At 37.6% G+C, this 14,354-nt stretch overlaps 1 protein-coding gene across 1 annotated transcript; it reads left to right on the forward strand.

Annotated features, from left to right (window-relative positions):
* The first annotated feature begins 10,325 nt into the window (after positions 1-10,325).
* Positions 10,326-12,931, forward strand: LOC104588887 (protochlorophyllide reductase-like). Its single transcript, XM_010247011.3, has 5 exons — positions 10,326-10,498; positions 10,619-10,714; positions 11,492-12,029; positions 12,126-12,484; positions 12,574-12,931. Exons 1-5 carry the CDS (start codon positions 10,445-10,447, stop codon positions 12,727-12,729), a joined length of 1,203 nt encoding a protein of 400 aa, XP_010245313.1. The 5' UTR covers positions 10,326-10,444; the 3' UTR covers positions 12,730-12,931.
* Positions 12,932-14,354: the final 1,423 nt, after the last annotated feature.

Raw genomic sequence — 14,354 nt, forward strand, 5'->3', positions numbered from 1 at the left:
AATAAACAATTTATCCATCCTCCAAAAAGTATCAATTAGATGAATAATTGATACCCTCCGAAAAATTTATTTATCATAAAATCCATTATAATGGCATATAAATATAGAGATATCAATTAATTATCCGATTTACCAATTTACCTTCCTATAATACCCGAAAAAAATGACGAGACTTTATTAAAGTTATACCAAGAAGGAATCAATATATAAGAAGTCACCACGCCAGATGAGTGAGATAGAAAAATAGGATTGGAATCGAATTACATTCCCATACAAAACGTCCGTTCCTGATATAGCCACCAGGCCACCCCTCCAGCCCATTGTTTTTGTGCTATCAAAGTGATCCGACCCGCTATTATCTTTTAACCCAAGTACCCAACCAACATTATTACACGAGCAGAGAGGCAGAGACTTAATTAGAAAGCTAACTTCACAAGAGATTCATTCCCACTATATAACAAAGCAGAACACGCAAGTGCACAGTTGGAACACCTTTCTGCGTATTCCAACCACCACCTACAATCCAGTTTCAATCCGACATAGATGTGGCCCAATCCGACCAGCCACTCTGGGTCCAGGCCCAGGTCCGTGTATTTGATCATGAATCGTACTGGCAGGTGGGGTCCATTCCGTAGGGGCTACCCAACATGGTGTGGACTGTGGACTGTGGATTGTATATATTCTGGGTCCACCGACCAGAATATATACAACTCAACGTGATTCATTCATTATTCATGAACCCAAATATACCACATTACAGTGCAAATTTATTTGCATTCATATAAAAGTAAAACTGTAGTAGTGCAAATGGTTTTAATGCAATTTTTTATTTTGATCGCAGCATATATAAAAGTAAAAAATTGAATTAAAACTTACCCTCCTATATAAATAAAATTGAACTGCAACCAAAAAGCAGCTTAAAGCCTTAAACACCAAACCTAATATTTCTCTGATAGGACCACTAAAAGAGTAAGAAAGAAGAAGTCAGCAACAAATATAAAAAAAAAAATCAAACTGACCGACAATTGCAAGTACAACACGTTCTTCCTATATCACTTTTCCTATTTGACAATTATACACTAATAAGAATAATCCTCATTAATCTGACATTATTAAAGAAAATTTGTATAGTTTATCAAGAGAAATAATATATGTAATTGTGAAATATTCGATGGTTGAAGCCTTGAAGGTGTATTAATTGTTTGAATATTAATTCATGGTCATGGCACGAGGGGTTGGTTCTTGTTTGGTCCAATTGTAGCTTTGTTAAAGAGGAAGAATCTTCCCTTTTGGGTATTGGTGGACACTGGAGGAGAGCTTATTTTGTTTTGTTGCCATGCGAATCAAGCAGAAAGCTGAATCAAACTATGGCATAAATCCAACCATCACTCTCTCCTTTCTTTTCCGTCGTATTTAGGTTTAGGACGTGACTAGGACAGTTGTTGAGTTGTGGAATTGGGTTTTGATGGGGTACTGTGTTTGACGTGGTCTCAAGGAAGGTCTAGGTAAGCCCACATGTACTGCATCTGACGTATACAAGTATAAGATGCTGGTGATCCAAGGGGGGGGCTTAAATTTCCACGTGTTAGAAGTATCCCGGCATTATATATCCAATAGTTGGGTTAGAAAGAATTAAACGCAACTAGAGGTGGTCATCTCTCACCCAACTCATCTTACATTTTTTTCTTCCCCGATGGCCACTTGACAATCTCTGTCTCTCTCATGCAACTCATGGGTTTAAAAATCGGTCAAAGAATGGATGGCCAGCAAGTGCATTATTTTCGGGAGGATAATTATTCAGTTCATCCTCAGAATTCTTAATTCTTCGTATTTTGGATGGGGGTATTTGACATTTTGAATTGTTATAGATCTATAATGTAATTCAGAATTTTGAGGTAGAGTGTAATGTACTTATTCGATTATTTTTTTAACCTTCACCTAATCTAATTATTAGCTTTTTGAGTTCAATCCACCTCAAAAATCATAATATATATATATAATTGTACAGTTTGGATCAGTGTGAAGGGGGAAAGATTCCCAATTTACAGGGGTGCTGTTTATACTTTATAAGGGGTGCTAAATGCATTAGGAGAATTAATAAATGAACTTTGAGGTGGGGTGGGCTATAAAAAGGTCTTTTTTATGGAAACCTAATTGCTACTTAGTATTGTTAAATTAGATGGTATTTGATTTTATTGCCATTTATCAGAAAATTGATGCCAGTTCAGCGTTAAATAAACATTTCCTCCAATTGGCTCTGAATTTTCATTTGATTAAACCATTTATCAATAAAACCATGGTTTTCAAAACCGGGAACCGGTCACCTGATCAGTTCCATTTTTCATCAAAACCGTTGATTTTGATCAGCAAACTGTTGAATCGGCCGGTTAATCATTCAAATCGTTTGAACGGTTTTGACTGTTTTTCAAATTTTTAATCTTTTTTAAATTTTTTATTAGAACGGGCCAACCATTTAAGTTGAATGATCGGACCGTTCGACCTGATAACCAGACCCCTGGCCGGTTCGGTTACCGGGTCGGTTTTAAAAATCATGAATAAAACATTTTTTATCGGGCTATGTAAGAATCATCATCCAATAAGTGTTATTTTAATGTTTCACTTATGTGACGCCTAGCTTTCATAAAGTAACAAAAACCATTTTTAAGAAAAATTCATACAAAACGTTCTTGTGATAAACGACAAGGATCTGGTCCAACTCAGGTTGTGATAAAGTTGGATTCAAAATTTATGATACGTCCAGGCAGCCAAGTTAATTAATTAATTCAAACATGAAAAATGATGCTGGTGATTCGTTTTTGATTGAAACATTGGGTTGATTGGGTCAAGCGTAATTGGTTTGAAGTCAGAAGATGGACCAAAATGTGAGGTCGAGAATTGATAGTGCCTGTCAACATGATTGTCTTGATACAAGCATTAAATTAAAGCATACCTGGTTTCAAAATAAGGACTAAAACCAGTCTATAGATGCTCATTGTTTTTGATGAATACATGGCATTAATTTCATCCGATCGAGGATATAATAGACATTAATATGTTAAGAATTAGAAAAACACTAAAACCTGAACCCATCTAAAAATTTTATTGGATACATTAACCACACTTTCTTTTTCACATTTGCTACCCAAAGATACCGACATGCCAACATGAGCGAAAGAATATTGCAGGCATGTGACAATGCAAAAGATAATACTTATAAGAGTTTAAAGGGTACAGTCTCAATATATAAGTTTTAATTGTGGTAGAATTACAATATAGATTTCACTTTCATGCTAATAGATCTCTTTTCTATTTATTCGGTAAATTGCTGAAAACTTTTCTGAAGTAACCTATCAGTTTGGCAATTGCGATCAGTCCGATCACCGCCGCTGAATTTTTTAGAATTTTTCTATTAAAATGGTACAACAATGTCCAAAATACCTATGCAATTATAAGTGATGTTGATTTCTACAAAGAAAATAATACAAATTTTATAAAAAAACAAGATATTTAAAGTTGTAGATAAGGGTGTCAATGAACCGGTTTTGGATTGGATTCCGTCCAGTCCAAAATCAATTTGGACGGACATATTGGATTGGACAAATCAAGTCCAAAATATTTATTAGATTGGATTGGACTTGGTCCATCCGTAATAAATTTAAATTGGATTGGGTTGGATTAAGCCAATATTCGGTCTATTGATATAAGATAAAAAATATGTGTCAAACTGTCAATGGACTGGGTTTGGGTTAAAACCAATCTAAATCAAAATGAATTTGAACAATTGTGATCAATCAAATCCCATTGGATTTAATCTCTAATGAGATTAAAATCCAACAATAAACATTTTGGTAAAAAGTAATTGCATGGGCATTTTAGACATTTTTGTGCTTCTTGTTAGAGGATTCTAACATAGGGGGTCTATTTACAATTATGTCAAAAAATTCAAGGAAGGTAATTGCAACTAGACATGTTCATAGGCTGGGCTCAACCGGGCTTGGCTTTTGCCAAAATTTGAATAAACCTGAGACCAACACAGTGTAAATCAAGCCCAAAACCCGACCTATAAACAAATCTAACTACAACTATCAAACTTGAAGAGAAACTTCAGCAACAATCAAAAACTTTTACTTTAGAAGACGTTTCAGCAATTTACCATTTTTATTTAAATCCCAATATTAAAAGTAGAGGGAATTTCCACCTCTAATATTTGCCTTTGTTAAAGGCAGACAAAGATCACAGAAAGCTAGACAAAGAGAATATAAGGCCAAATGTTGGGTGTGGCGGGGTCCCATAAGCCATAACTTGCTTGCCATTTGTAACATAAGCTTAATGTATCAAGGCCTCGATTCAATCAATGGGTTCTATCATTGAAATTAAAATGATTAACCTGATTACACCATTTAAAACATGTGTTTTACTCTACACATGTGGAGAGTAGATCAGAAGAAGAGTACTTACTGAGGTCGATCGGATGGGACAAACTGACAAACAACTGAAAAGCTCATTGGGTCCCTGACTCACTGGTTCAAACGTCCAATTGATCAGTCCAAGTGTGACAACATTAGTTTCAGCTTCAGCCCAACAAGGCAAGAACTGATGATGTGAGCTGGGGAAGTGAATGCATCACACCTGGCGATTGGCGAACCCAAGAGCTTCCCTTTAAATGGATGGACTAGGTTGGCAATATCATCTGTCGAATTCACTGAAAATAAAATATGTGCTCTTGATCTTGAGGAGATGGCTGAAGTCATTCCTTTAAAAATGTTAAACTATTATTTGATGCAGAACCTGAACTTTGGAGTTACTGCTGGTTCGACAATGCATAGGCTTCAAATCTGCAACTACAAAAGTGGTAGCTGAGTCAGAATTAGGGCTGAAATGGAATTGAACTCTAATCGAATAGATCAAGTTTGGGTTTGGATCTCAAGGTAAGTTCGAATAGCTATTAATTAAATTCAAGTTCAATTAATAAAAAGTTCGAATCGAAAACTTATAAATTTGACCCTATTAACATATCTAACATATATATATGTATATATATAAATATATTTTTATGTTTCCTTTAATACAAGATAGGAATCACATGTGTGTTACCTCTAGCAAACAAACAAGACAGAGTCACATCTGAATTTATACTTGGCCTATTTACACTTTCATTCATTTAATACAGTAGTGCAAACAAAATGGAACCCAAGGATTGAGATTCATTTGGTCCTAATCCACAAGATTGCACCTCCCTTGAAATCAGGGATAAGAATTAACAACTGTCTGATGCTTTATTGTCTAATACCTGACCTTGCAAGTTGCAACGTGCTTCCAAATGAATGTGACTCGTTTGGTTACATGTTAGTTGAGCTTTTCCCCTTTTTCTCCCCTTTCCAACATGAATGTAACCAAACTTAGGCATTGAAGGAATAGGTTGGCATGTTTGCAGAGTGTAGACAAGCAACTTCATGAGGTGCACTGTTGCTTGCATACCTCTTCAAAATATTCTTCCTAGTCCCAACTATTATTTAAAAATCTTTGAGTCCGTTTGGTTTACAGTCGCACTTGGAATCGGAATTGGAATGGTCTATTCCCATAGTCTGTTTGGTTCAGACAAAAATGAGAATGAGAATTTGAATCAGTAGGAATAAGATTTCATTCCCGAGGAAGGGGAGGGAATGACCATTCCCTCAAATAGGGGAATGTCATTTCACCAAGAATGGGAATGGGGTTCTGATTCCGCCCAACCAAATAGTTGGAATCAGAATAGCCCATTCTAATTCTGATTCCAGACCCCTATTCCTGCGAACCAAACAGGACCTTAACAACTTAGATGTCTTTTGATTTCTTAAGGCTCAGTTTGGAAAAAGTGTAAATACAAATATATACAGTGCAAATACATACAAAATACAAGATTTTGCACTCTACACATTTGTATTTACACTCTTTCCAAACTGAGCCAAATACATACTATACAAAAAAACAAGGTCATGCAGTCTATATACTCCTTCCAAACTGAGCCTAAATACCACAACTCTCTCTTAACCTTTTATATTTGATAGCACCATTTTTGTCCTTCTCTTCAACACTTTGTTAATTTCAGGTAACAAAAGGCATTTGGTCACTTAAAAAGTTTTTTTATCATTAATAAAGTGAAAAAGAAATTGTTATAAATAGGCTCTTTATAGAACAGATTTTTCATTATTCAATTAGGAAGAAAGCATTAATGAAATACCTTTTTTTGGTTTTGTTAATTTAAAGCAATATTACATTGCCTGAAAAGGTAAATGGGCCCTGAACTTGCATTCATGAGTTTGTTGTCCTTACTATAATTTTTAGCCTGTGGGCCGCTATGGACCAATTTTGAAGCTCCAATACGTAAAATCTGGACAGCCCATTCTTGATGGGCCCAACAGACCATGGGGAAATGGCTGGAGTAGTTGAAATTTTGAAATAGAGGAAACATGGACCTGACAGCTTTACACCGCTAGCTATCTCAATTCTTCACCGTGTCCAAATAAAAGAAACTGGAAAGCTGTGTGGCGATTGATGGGCTAAGCCCATATGAGGATTATAATTTTTTAGGGCCATTTGATTCATGGGAATAGGGATTTGAAATCGGAATCGATTGGCCCATTCTGATTTTAACCATTTGATTGGATAAAATCAAAATCTGATTTTCATTCCTGGTGAAATGACATTCCCCTATTTGAGCCTAACGAATGAAATCCCATTTGAGTCGATTTCTATTCCAATTCTAATTTCTGTCTAAAGCAAAGATGTTATAGAAATAGATTATTCCGATTTCAATTCTAAAGGATTTTGATCCCGATTCTAATTTAGATTTCGATTGCAAACCCAAGGGGCCCTTATTCTATTAGTAGTTTGTAGAAGCTTCAATTACTGGATGATTATAAACTTTGATGGGTTAAAGCCGAGATGACGATTGACACAAAGGCCAGGCTTGAGCTGCATATTTCAGCCGGCGGGAATGTATGGTTCTAATTTTAAGGCCCATTAATTACTGGACCAACAAACATGTAACCCTCCAATCACGTTCGTTGAACCACATCGTCTAGGAAACAAAGTATAATGTTAACAGTGTTAACATGGGTTTGGCCGTTCAACCAGACAAAAACCGGCCACCGAACCAGCGGCAACAGCGAGAGCTCCTGCGATAAGTCGTCTTCTTCTTCTTCTCTCTACTGGTCGTGATTGATCAACTACATGCATATTCTCTGACCCTCGATTTTTTATGCCATTCTAAATGTTTAATCATTTCTCTCTTGCCCTTTTTTTTTAATTTATTTATTTTGCTCATGGACTTTGGATCTAGCTAGAAACTCTTGGCTTTCAAACCAATCCCAGGCTTCAACACGCCCTGTTTTAAACCAGAGACAAATTAAAAAGGAAAAGAAAGAAACTGAAAAAACAGTGAGCTTGATTGATTGTAATATATACCTGAGCATCGAGCAAGGGAGTTCCAGCGACCTTCGCCATGGTTGGCAACGTAATTAAGGAGTATGAGATCCTCTTCAACAGTCCATGGACCCCTCCTCAGGTCTATCTCTTCTTCACTTTGAGTTCCGGAGCTACAACTTCTCCCATTAGCATCCATTCCCGAAAATGGAAGAGGTTGATCAACAGAGAAAAATAACTAGTAGTTTGTTTGATTGAGAGTTGAGAGAGGGGGGATACAGAAAGAGAGAGAGGAAGAGAGTAGGGGGATAGAGAAGTGGGGCTTTTTTTATACAGGTAGAAGACAGATGGGATTGAAAAGAATAAATAGATGGCATGTGAGAGAACATATCGCCGGTGGGTGATTTCTGTTGAAAAGAGAACAGAAGAAGCCCCTTGTAAGAAGAAGAAGAAGAAGAGGAGGCCAGGAAATGTATTGCCAAAGTTCTCGCCGTCGCCGCCGATGGCCGATGGCCGCTGGTTCGGATCACTTGCTGTGGTGTGTGGGTAGGGTTCGGTGGTCGGTTTCTGTTCCGTGTTAACACCGTTAACGTTATGCTTCTTTTCCCCTAGATGACGTGGTCGAACGTCACCAGTGAATAAAAGCCCATCCAACCGTCCATTGGAATGCCCTTGGGTTGTGGCATGGCTCTTGCTACACAAGAACATATCTCAGAGAAATGGAGGTAAAACATAAAATATGATTTGGAATCCAAAACACCTATTTGATGGGTTGGTAGTTGCTGGTACTTGGTGGTACCCACCTTGAACTCACATGGACGCATATCACCCCCCCAGCTGTATTTAGTATTTACCTGTTATCAAGCCCAATTCTTTGATAGATTTGGGCTCACAACCCCACATCTTCGGCGAGCCCAGTACTGAAATTTGGGCTCGAGTCTGGATAAAGGCGATTATTGATCTTGATTCTTGAAAAGAAAAATTGAAATACGCTAATTGGATTTAGGCTACTTTTGGGAGTGCATTGAATAAATGTTAATTCTAATAAGTAGTTAAAAGTGTTTGGTGAAAAAGTATTTATTAGAATAAATCTAAAATTTGGACTTGTCAAAAAGTATTTATTCTCATAATAAACACTTGTTTCGGGTTTATGCCTTGGCCTTGAAATAAGAAGACGATTTGATGTAGTATGAACGAGAGACTAGACTACGATAGCATAGGCCAGTGGTGGTTGCAGGATGGAGGGCTGGATTGGATTGTGATAACAACCGCGGTCAACTGGTCAAGAATCAAGTTCAAAATGGGTTTTCATGAAAGAGGTCCGTCTGATTGTCTGAAGAAAAGATAATGAACTCGAAACAGAGCATGTGAGGCGTTTGCACTTGTTTGGTGTGTGCCGTGGTGCATTCCATTCCCAATAAAATTGTAACACGTCACGTTTCAGCTAAAGTGATGGTTTGCTTCTTTTAAAGTAAGAAACAGAAAAAGAATTTTCTTTCTTTTCTAATGCCCTCTCCCTACCCCTTTCTTTCTTCTCTCTTACTCTCTTTCTCCATCCTCTTTGTTCCTCCCTCCATCGTCATCTCTGAACCAACGAACCTGAACAGCCATAACAACAAAGCTACTGAAAGTCCAAGACTGATCAGTTGTTAATTATAATTAGCAAACTGAACTGTACATAGTCAAAATAACAATACAGGTAGCCTAAAACACCTTGATTAACACCTCTATTGTTGAAAAAAAAAATCAAGCAATCTAAAATGTAAAATCCCCCTATTACCAAATTCAAGCGGGTTTTTTTCTCAAGTTAAACAAAAACATATATGAAATACTTGAATAAATATTTTCCACATAGAAATAACCCAAAAGATTATTTATGAATTAATAAGATAGAAATAAAATCTTTAAACCTATTTTGAAAAGAACGGCCAACAATAGATCAAAAAGTTTAAAACATTTATTAAAAACAAAAGAAGACATTACAGAGTAGAACGATCACCAATATCAAAATACAAGTAAACCACAAAAGAACCTCAAATATGAAAAAAATGATTAGAAAAGGAAAAAGAAAAAGAAACCAAGAGTTGAGAAACGAAAATGATGACCTTTGATCCCTACCTAATAGATGCGAAAGGAGCGATGAGACTTCCCAATGCTACTTAACAGTTTTAAATAAAATTCCTGCTGCATGTCAATGCTTGAAGATGAAAGGGCGGTCTACAATCGTTTATGGTGTTTGTGCAGCTCTGAGGTTCGGTCTGCAAAAGAGTTTTTTGCCTTGTTCTCTCCTAACTCTCGAATTGTTTTTTTCTAATTTTTTTTTTTTATTTTATTATTATTACTACTATAAAAGTATAATGGGCTGTTTAAATTTCTCAGACAGGTGAGCTGGAGGGTCCTACAAAGCATGACGTGTTACGATCTCATTGGGAGTACACCCAAACGAGTGCAGGAAATCCGACCTCATTTGTGAGGCGCTGGGAGCAGATGTGAACACGAAAGAGAGCACAGAATTGAAGCTGAAGGTGAAGGGCCGAAGGTTGAAGAAGTAAGTGTCTGCTTGTCCGCTTATCCCCCTCCTCAAACCACCACATTTCAGATTTCACCGTGTGTCCGTGTCAAAAGATGGGAGCATTTAGGTATAGAATGGGGTATTTGACATTTTAAATTTTTATAGGTTTACAATGGAATTCAGGAATTTGCAATGGGCCTGTCCGTATTTTCCGAATTTTTTTATGTTTTTGTTTTGACAAATAACCAGGAAATATCCGCCACAGCCTCACAGGTATCGGAAAATCCGAAGCCTAAAATGTGATTGGCAGTGGTGGTTGATGTGGCTGTCTCAGCGGCCAATAATTACCTTATCCTTCTGCTTTCGACATCCAAACTACACAGTAGGCACTATATATATAAAGCCCATCTAATCTAATCTCCCAAAAGTTCAGACACTCCTCTCGAGCTAGACCATCCCAGCTGGGTTGCCCTTGACAAGCTCACAACACTCTGAACCAAGCACTCGCATCTTCAATCTTTGTGCCCAATGGCTCTCCAGGCAGCTGCTCTTCTTCCATCTGCTCTCTCTGTGCACAAAGAGGTATGTTAGTCATAGACCCATTTGTTAGATGCTTCTTACATTCTTTCTAGGCACCCTCTAAATCATAGTTTTCTGTTTCCTTCTTTAACCCGTCTTGTTTTCTTTCTCTAATCTTGGCAGGGAAAGTCTAATGCATCTCTTAAAGACACAGTGTTCTTTGGGGCTTCTCTCTCAGACCATCTCAAATTTGATTCTAACCCCACAGCGAGAACAAAGGTACAGAGCCCCATTCGCTTCTTTTGATTTCATTGTTTGTTCTGTTGTGTTTGTTTAGACAATGAATTGGTTTTAATTTTTTTTACTGAAGTTCCGAAAGAGGAATGTAAGGTATTGTTTCCTTCCAACTCACCCAAAGTTTGTTTCACAGTATATTGATTTAATCCTCTTAGACAAGTACTTGCGTGTATGTTGTTAATGGACTGCCGCAGTTTCTGAGAACTAATGGTGAATAAATAAATAAGACTTCCTAAAACCAAAACGGTTTAATAGGCCAAAGGATTGTATATTAATCTTTAGTTTGTATGTATAGATAGCTATTTGTGGAAATAAATGAACAGAAGTATGAAATAGTATGCATTGGGTTATGGCTTATAGGAAGTAACTCAATATTATGTCAGTGTTGATTTTAGGGAGGGCACTGGAGACATAATTCATTAAAAATATTTTTTTAATTGTACTATAGAATATTGCATAATGACTATGTCAAAATGCGAGAAAACCATTAATCGTGTTTGGTCCTGAAGAAAACCAGGAAAGAAAAAATATATATAAGCATGTTCTTCCGTTCTCTTCACAAACAAACGCAGTGTTAAATGTAGTTACATGTTATGAACTTTGGATGATCACTGCTATTTCATGCCTGTATTGTTCTTCTCATTTGGACTATAATCCCTTTTGTTCATCAGTTCATGTTTTCAATTGTATTGTTCCTTCTTAGTTGAAGTTTACTCCCTTAGTCTGTTTACTCGTATCGTCGATGAGCTAAACTTGCAGATGGAATTCAGCCAAGGAAAGTTATCAATTGGACCCATCAGAGCCCAGACAGCAGTTACAACTCCATCAATGAACCAGGCTGCACAGGAAGGGAAGAAAACGCTGAGAAAGGGGAATGTGCTAATCACTGGAGCCTCATCAGGTCTGGGACTAGCCACAGCCAAAGCTCTAGCTGAAACAGGGAAGTGGCATGTAATAATGGGCTGCAGAAATTTTCTGAAGGCAGAGAAAGCTGCCAAGGCGGTTGGCATTGCTAAGGAGAACTACACTGTGATGCACCTTGATCTTGCATCCCTCGATAGTGTCCGGCAGTTTGTAGATAACTTCAGGCGATCAGGCAAGCCACTTGATGTGGTAGTCTGCAATGCAGCCGTCTACCTACCCACAGCTAAGGAGCCTACTTTCACTGCTGAAGGGTTTGAACTCAGTGTTGGGACTAACCACCTTGGACATTTCCTTCTCTCTCGTTTGCTGTTGGATGACCTCAAGCAGTCAGACTACCCATCTAGGCGGCTCATTATTGTTGGATCAATTACAGGTTTTTTACCAGGCATCTTTAAAAATTTCTGTCTTTATCAACCATCCAGTGATAACAAATGTACTAAATCTAGTTGTGATTGCTGTGAACTCACAGGGAACACAAACACCTTGGCTGGGAATGTCCCCCCTAAAGCTAACCTTGGAGACCTTAGGGGACTTGCAGGAGGCTTGAATGGAATCAACAGCTCAAGCATGATTGATGGGGGAGAATTTGACGGTGCCAAGGCCTACAAGGACAGCAAAGTCTGCAACATGCTTACCATGCAGGAATTCCACAGGCGTTACCATGAGGAGACTGGAATTGCATTTGCCTCCCTCTACCCTGGTTGCATTGCTACAACTGGTTTATTTAGAGAGCACATCCCCTTGTTTAGGCTCCTCTTCCCTCCCTTCCAAAAGTACATCACAAAGGGCTATGTCTCAGAAGAAGAAGCAGGCAAAAGGCTTGCACAGGTCAGGAGAACATCCAAAAATAATAAGTACAAATTTACAAATACAGTTAACCATGATATGTGCACTCAGTAGCTGTGTTTTTGATTCAGGTGGTGAGTGATCCAAGTCTGACCAAGTCAGGTGTATACTGGAGCTGGAACAAGGACTCGGCCTCCTTTGAGAACCAGCTCTCACAAGAAGCTAGCAATGCAGACAAGGCGCGCAAGGTGTGGGAGATCAGTGAGAAGCTTGTTGGTTTGGCTTGAATGAGCACCCAAAGAAATGGTTCTTACTGCTGGCATATATTTGCCATGGAATAGGAGATCAAGAAACATCTGGGTACAAAATGAGTTATCCACCCCCAGGGTTTGGATGTTTTGCTGTTGTTGTACGTGCAGCCTCCTTGTATACAATTAGAAAATCTTGAGTTACTTGGAGAAAATAAAATTAGTTATTCATTCTACAAAAGGTGGAAGCATCAAGCACCCTGAATCAAAAAGGAAACTAAATCACTTGATTCTTGAACCACTTTCGCTAAAGATACAAACTTCCATATGGATCGAAACAAACTCTAACTTGATTCTTGAACCACTTTACCTCAAGATACAAATTCAATAGAAGGAATTTCCAAATTCTCGTCCATGGAAGAGTTGCAGAATGAGCAACTACTGGAAACAGGTCCAGGAGCCTTTACCAAGTGTGCCCCAATAGTTCACACATTTAATGAACTACTGAAGTATTTGTTTCTTATGTGCTTATGGCTTATTTGTAGTCATTTAAAAAACTCTTATTTATTTGAGTTTTCATAGCCCATTCATACGCATCTTACTTTTCCCACTATATCCATGCATATCCAAAGGGCACCTTAATGTCTCTTCAAATTCCATTTCTGCTACCAGCAAAAAACATGTGAATACAGTGACGGCAGGACATCCAACTGCACATCAGGAACATCTTCCCAATGAACAACGAGATGTTACCAATGAGTGGCTGGATGCCATGATGTCAATGTAGTAACATGCTTTTGCTGACGCCTGGCAGCAGATCCGTTCCCATTCCATTTCCAATACTTCGAACTTTGGGCTCAGATGAGATCAGCACCAGTAAAAGTAAAGCCCCTAAGCACGCATGTTAATAATCTCACCATTGTTGGATAAAATGTAATGGCCCAAGGTAGGCAAAGATCCCATTGTAAGACTCGAGGTTTAAAATATCAACACCCATGACACTAAAAAACTGCATACCAATAGGTCGATTGATATTTACAGATACGCTTATTTGGGTTATTAGTATTAACAATTCAAACTGTTAATATCTCCTAGCTCTTAATATTTCAAATTTCAGTGATCTTTGATACCAATATGATACATATAATAAAATGCGATACATATCAATACTTTAAACTTTGTTAAGACTCGAAATCGGCTTCAGTCAGAGCAAAATCCGTTCGAACAGCTTTCATAGCCTTGCATCGGGTATATCTCTGTACTTCTATGCTTTATTTCATTAGGAGATATTTCCAATGCAAGGCTATGATAGCTGTTCGAATGAACTTGCTCTGACTGAATCCTATTTCGTAAGACTCGGACCTAATCAAATCAGATCATAAAAATCTGGAACTAATGGCTATTTTTGTTTTTTTTTTTTTTTTCTCTATAACACCAGTCTTTTGAAGTTTCTAGAATATTGACTGATCCATCAGAAACCTGTGAGAATAATTGAAAACCATCTGAATTTCAAAAACTCAACCTTTTTTCAATGACCCACCCAAATGCTGCTTTATCACAAACATAAAATGACAATAACAAGGTTCGAACATCCTAATGAAAAATAACACATTACCATTGATCCACCATGCTATTTGTGTTTGTTTTCTCTTTTATGTCTATAC

This window comes from Nelumbo nucifera, chromosome 1, assembly GCF_055504915.1.
Source record: "Nelumbo nucifera cultivar China Antique chromosome 1, China Antique-T2T, whole genome shotgun sequence".
NCBI lineage: Eukaryota > Viridiplantae > Streptophyta > Magnoliopsida > Proteales > Nelumbonaceae > Nelumbo > Nelumbo nucifera.

What these genes read in the sequence shown, in the direction of transcription:
- LOC104588887 (XM_010247011.3), top strand. Translation starts at nt 10,445, where the DNA reads ATGGCTCTCCAGGCAGCTGCTCTTCTTCCATCTGCTCTCTCTGTGCAC. An exon ending in TATTGTTGGATCAATTACAG is followed by an intron (nt 12,030 to 12,125) that starts GTTTTTTACCAG and finishes GTGAACTCACAG; the next exon opens with GGAACACAAACACCTTGGCT. An exon ending in CAGGCAAAAGGCTTGCACAG is followed by an intron (nt 12,485 to 12,573) that starts GTCAGGAGAACA and finishes TTTTTGATTCAG; the next exon opens with GTGGTGAGTGATCCAAGTCT.